At 44.9% G+C, this 5,842-nt stretch overlaps 1 protein-coding gene across 1 annotated transcript; it reads right to left on the bottom strand.

Annotated features, from left to right (window-relative positions):
• Positions 1-335: 335 nt before the first annotated feature.
• On the bottom strand, positions 336-2,008 carry LOC103704292 (protein BIG GRAIN 1-like E). The gene has a single exon (XM_008787522.4). The coding sequence runs from the start codon at positions 1,640-1,642 to the stop codon at positions 587-589; it is 1,056 nt and encodes a 351-aa protein (XP_008785744.2). The 5' UTR covers positions 1,643-2,008; the 3' UTR covers positions 336-586.
• Positions 2,009-5,842: the final 3,834 nt, after the last annotated feature.

Below are 5,842 nucleotides of genomic sequence, written 5' to 3' on the forward strand. Positions count from 1 at the left end.
AAAGAAGAGCAAGAAGCATTGCTATGCAAGGATATTTCTCCTCTCCTGCTTTCCTGTTTTCCGTTATATATTCATTATTTTCGATATTGACATCTCCATCTATGTATGGTCCAACGTCTCAATCCATAATTAGATTGAGTAAAACATGTTTTGTAATTGAAAAGTTAGAGCCACTACAACCACTATTATTAACATTTTTTGGGGCTTGCTCACTGCCTACCTTGAAATCTAAGCTAACAAGAGACATCAAATGAGTAGGAAATAAGAGCACCATTCTTTGCCTCCACTTTTGAGATCTAAAACGTTCTAGGACTACTGCACTACTGTTTGTGTGAGAGAGGGAGAGAGATCTTTGCAAAAACAAAACTCAAAGAAACTTTTAGCATAAACATGAACGAGAACAAACAGATAGAACCAACAGTGGCTTTACAACAGAAGCTTCTTCTGTTCAATTTTCACTCCAAAGAGACGCATCCGATCACAACCAATCTTTATATATGTATGTATATATATATATATATATATATATATATATATATATAATAAAAGGGAAAAATGCAACAAAAGAGTGACAGAATATAGTTTCTTAAAATGCAGCTCTGTGAATGGAAGCCCCCGTCTTAATTATCTCCATATCTGTGGTCCCATAAACAGGCAATCCACTTGAGAGTTCCCCAAAGTCATAGTTCTTCAGCTCAAACAGATCAGAGCTGGAGTCACTCTCCCCTCCATCCTCCTCCCTACTCTCCTTCTCCTTTCTTCTAAACACCTCCCCCAATTCACCATGCTTCTTGAAGAGCTTTCCTTCATCTCCATTCAAGACCCATCTGTTCTCCAAAAACCATCCTTCATTCCAACCCACATCAGGCTTCCCACCCTCAAAGACCTTGCTTTTCTTAGAAAGTCCATCGCTGGACTTAGCTCTCTCAGCTATCAAACTCTCCCCTTCTACCCTTTTATCATCCAAAACCTCTCCTTGTGGGTAGAAAGCTGCCATCTTTGGCTGACCATTGGACTTGGAGCTCCTGCTCTGTTTCTTTTGCAAGTTTGTTAGGATGTTAGTGTGAGGAGCAGGGGTGCTGAATACACTGCTCTCAGAAGAGAAGATGGATTTGGAGTCACTGCTGCTTCTTATGCTCTGGGAGTGGCCAATGCTCCTCCTCCTACTCCTCCCTCCATGTCTATCCTCCACCTCTCCATCCTTCAATGACTTAGTGATGGCGAGAGACTTGGATTTCTTCTTAGAAGCAGTTTGATGGAATATAGATTTTAGAAAGCTAGCCAACTTACTACCTGGGGAGCTTGGTTGCTTACCCTTCTTCTCTTTCGCGTCATAATTCTCCACCCTTTGGCACTCTTGGGGAAGTATGATGCTCATTGGTGCGTCCAAACTCTTCCTCTCTGCCCTCCAACCCACCCTGTCTTCCCTCATGACTCTTTGATGACCAATTCTGCCGGGGAGACCAGCACCGTCAACGCCACCGGCAAAGTAAAGCGCAGCCTCAAAGATGTCAATCTCACCAGAATCGTGTCGACGATGAGCCGGCCTCGAGCAGAGGCTGTTGTCGGTGTTTGGCAGCCCAACGGTGGACATTCTAGAGGAGAAGGATTGGAGGCATGAGGACAAGGATGTGGATTTCATGCATGAGGTTGTGGGGTGGTTCTTATAGGCCAGAGAGAGTGGAACAGGCTTGAGAGGGACTGTGGTGAAATGAATGTGGCCTTTGGAATGATGGGGAGTGGTGGTGGGGGGGCATCCCTTTTTAACTACACCCACCACAACTAGAACAATGCATGTTCCAAGTTTGATTTGGGAGAGACCCACTGAACGCCATTTATGCTGCCTAATAGTACAGAGAGGAGGACAAGGAGGCAAGATGTGATCTTGAACAGTTTTATGAAGCACAGCATGCGTTGAAGGTGTTGGGTATAATTAGCTTCATCTCCTGTTTCTTTGCTAGGCTTCATTGAAGAACATTATTTTTGGCTTAATTAGGAGGTAAAGCCATCCAATAGGTGGCTTTACTATTTATCTGATGGAGATAACTTTGGATCCCTTCACTGGGTAACAGAATAGAGCCCATCTCTGTCCTATGCCAATGCTCCACTTTTGGGGAGCTGAGTGGAACGTAGATGTTATAAAGGGAGATTGTTTTAAAACCTCAAGCCTGCATTTTTGCAGAAAATATGAGAGAAAAAAATTATTTGCAGGAATTGGCAAAGAAAACAATTTTCATGTAATACGAGTAGGAAGAAGGGAGAAGAATGATGGGCAGGAGAAAGACAAAATGCTTTTTAAGGCTTGAGGGGCTTTGGGAATGATCTCCAAGTATAGATTCTGAAAAGTTAATTTCTGTGAAGCATTTCTTGTAATGTGCCCTCTGATAATTTCTTTGAATGTTGGTTTGTGTCTAATCCTTTGGCAGAGAAGTTATACCATAGAAGCATGGTACTAACAACATTGTTATAGCCATATGATGGTCTAGTGCTGAAATTTGCATGACATTGTAAGCAACCATTAACTGAAAAATTTAAAAGAAACTAGTTTAGCAGTACTATGTCAAACAATGGCATTATTTGATGAATCACTGTTTATCAATCTATATCTTAGGAATAAGGATATCAAAACAGAGTTTATCAATCAATTTCATAAACAAAGATTAAAAGTAACCATAAACTTCCACACTGATGTATGAAAGGCTATTACGTTATTCCACCAATGTATGCATATTGTAGCTTAAACCGTGATGGTGGCCAATTGCAGACAACCATGATTGAAATGCTGATGGGTCTATAGGACTTTCCTCGATAACACAACATTGTCTCTTTTGGATCTTCAGTAGGCATGCATTAACTTATTCAAGGAATCCAATTGTCTATATCTCTCTGCGTCCCTCCTTCAAACACGTAGAACATTGCTGCCAATTTGGCAATAAATTTGGGGAACACTAAAGAAACATGGGTAATATGTATGTTCTCAGCATCAATAAGCAGAAGTGAAAAAGAGTTTCACCTTTAATTATAGTGAACCCCGCATGTGCTGGAACTGAATCAAATCTGCTGCCGAAAGGCACTACACTTCCTTGGAACCAGGTTGAACATGTTCGAAACATGTTTCAGCGTTGCCTCTCATGGCTGCAGAGCTGGAGCCTTTGTTTCAGGGGAAGGTATATATCTCGACCAGTTTCGCGGCCTGCTGAATCTTCTCGAGGAGGAAGGAGCCTTAGAACGTCGCCTTATACAACGAAGCTTCAGTTTCTTGACGCGTTGATACTTGCGTCGCTTCTCCGTTAGACGGCAGGTTTTTTTTTTTTTTTTTGGTAAAAACAGCATTTCATACAGCTCTAATATGGGTACAGCCTGTTAAGTCAAGAGAAAGAAAGGTGGCATTTTCGTGGCATGCAAATGGGTTTGGGTTGTATCTTTTACGTGAAAGGATGATTGATCTTTCTTTTTCGTAACGTGGACCGTTGGATCATGCTTTGCACAGCTTTCAAAGCATGACACCAATTTTGTAAGATTTTGTGAGGGAAGAAAAAGATTGGAGAGCTTTGAAAACTGTGCAAAATGCGATCTAAGTTTAACATTGCGGAAGAATATGGTTTATTCTTCTTTACAACTCAAACCCAAGCGAACCCAGGTAAGAGCAATGCAAAATCTCCCGTTTTGTAACATGCACATGTAGAAATATTTAATAATAATTATTGGGTGGTTAAACCTCCCTTTTTGACTCAAAAAGGATATATCAATTTTTATGCAAATATGCATAAATGGTTCCAATTGTATTTTTCGCGCAAAGTAATGATTCATCTTTTTTTTCGCAATATCAACTATTGGATTACGCAATAACCATTTTAAAAATGGTGTAGCTGAAAAAGTAAAAGGTTGGAGTGCTTTGAGAGTTGTGCAATGTGTGATTGAGCAGTTGAAGCTGCGAAAGAAGTTACAACTCGAACCGTGCATGCCCAAACTTAGGGTTGTGGAGTCAAATATAAGACAAGATGCTCTAAAGCTGATCAGAAGTTATGGAATCATAAAAACATGACACCATGTGGGGTGCATATCAAAGGACCTTGCGAGGCCCACAATAGAAACAATGGGAAGTTCCAAGCAAACTGACTCGCCAAAAAAGGCTAGTTGGAAGGCAAACTGTTTCTTGCCCTGCTCTTTCTGTTGTCATTTCCCTGTTCTATCCCAAAAAAGGCTAGTTGGAAGGCAATGCTTGGGTTCTTTGGTCTTGTATAAATGCTCAAGATTTTTTTAGCGCATAACCAATGTAGGACTAAATATATACTTATATGGATCCTTACACTCTCCTTCATTTAAACCCTGGCATTTTCAAAATTGATATATCTCGGCCATCAAAAATTGAAGGTACTTTCTGTTCTTGATCTCAAGTTTCCAAGTCAATAGCAACCAATCCTTATGAGTTAATTGAACTGGTTTGCATCACCTCTTTAGGAGTCTATGCGATCCTTTTCCAATACTAATCGTTTATGTTCAATCTATTTTCAAATTGAATCTGTTACATTGAGTTGATACCTGTTGCTGGTGGTCCAAACCGAGAACGATTGGCACTGCGGTGTGAACGGGGTTCCGTCTGAGTTGTCTTGGTTAGTGTTGGTTGCGCTTCACCTTCCGCCAAGAAACCTGCAAACAAGCCTTGCACCACCACCAGGGTGGTGATGGCCCTCCGACGGTCAAGTCAGAGGAGATTGGAGGAGGAGGAGAGGTGATAATCGCAAGTAAGAGAGTGCTCTGGGAGATATTGCTCACCCCCCCCCTTTCTCCCCCCAGCCGCATATATACCTGGCTGGGGGGTCTCTCAGGGGGGTTCGTTATCGTGGGGCACGATGGTGTGGCCACTGACATGGCCGTTACAGGGCGTCGTGGAGCAGCACCGGGTACGGCCACGTCAGGGCATAGTGGGGCTCCGCTTTGTACGGCTGATGCAGGAGATCGTGGAGCAGCATCGGATACAGCCGTTGCAGGGAGTAGTGGAGCAGGAGGCCGCGGCGTGCCTCTGGGGAATAGCCTGTCGTTATCAAGAGATCTCCGACTCGGGGTCGGAGCGCTGGATCAAGGGGCAGCCGACTCGGGGTCGGGCTGCGGAGCCGAGGATATCCGACTCGGGGTCGGATTGCTGGATCAAAGGGCAGCCGACTCGGGGTCGGGCTGCGGAGCCGAGGATGTCCGACTCGGGGTCGGATTGCTGGATCAAAGGGCAGCCGTAGTCTTCCTGGGCGCGCGTGCCGGTCACGTGGGGCATGGCGGCTTAGTTCCCCCGTAACAGTAGCCCCCCACTTCCGAGCCTGGAACCAGAAGGGGAACAGGTGAAGGGAGTGATGTTTCGGGATTGCCGCTGTTCCTCGGAGAGGCGCGCGCGCTTCGAGCTCCCCGCCCTTTTTATGGCGTATGGCGGTTATTGCTGACCCGGCAGTCTGAGGATTTCGGCGGACATCCTTCCTTAATGGTGTCGATTCGCCTTTGGGGCGCGAGCGACCCTTCGGCAGCCAGGCGTCCTCTGGCGTCATCGAGGCGTCACTTGCCTTTCCGCCTATTTAATCGGGGGCCTTTCCCTTCCTCTAGCGCCAACTGTTGCTGGTGGTCCAAACCGAGAACGATTGGCACTGCGGTGTGAACGGGGTTCCGTCTGAGTTGTCTTGGTTGGTGTTGGTTGCGCTCCACCTTCCGCCAAGAAACCTGCAAACAAGCCTTGCACCACCACCAGGGTGGTGATGGCCCTCCGACGGTCAAGTCAGAGGAGATTGGAGGAGGAGGAGAGGTGATAATCGCAAGTAAGAGAGTGCTCTGGGAGATATTGCTCATCCCCCCCTTTCTC

This window comes from Phoenix dactylifera, chromosome 15, assembly GCF_051530095.1.
Source record: "Phoenix dactylifera cultivar Ajwa chromosome 15, Ajwa_hap1_PhDact_Kaust_v1.1, whole genome shotgun sequence".
Lineage (NCBI taxonomy): Eukaryota > Viridiplantae > Streptophyta > Magnoliopsida > Arecales > Arecaceae > Phoenix > Phoenix dactylifera.

Excerpts from the sequence above, each read along its gene's own strand:
- LOC103704292 (XM_008787522.4), bottom strand. The coding sequence starts at position 1,642 with ATGAAATCCACATCCTTGTCCTCATGCCTCCAATCCTTCTCCTCTAGA.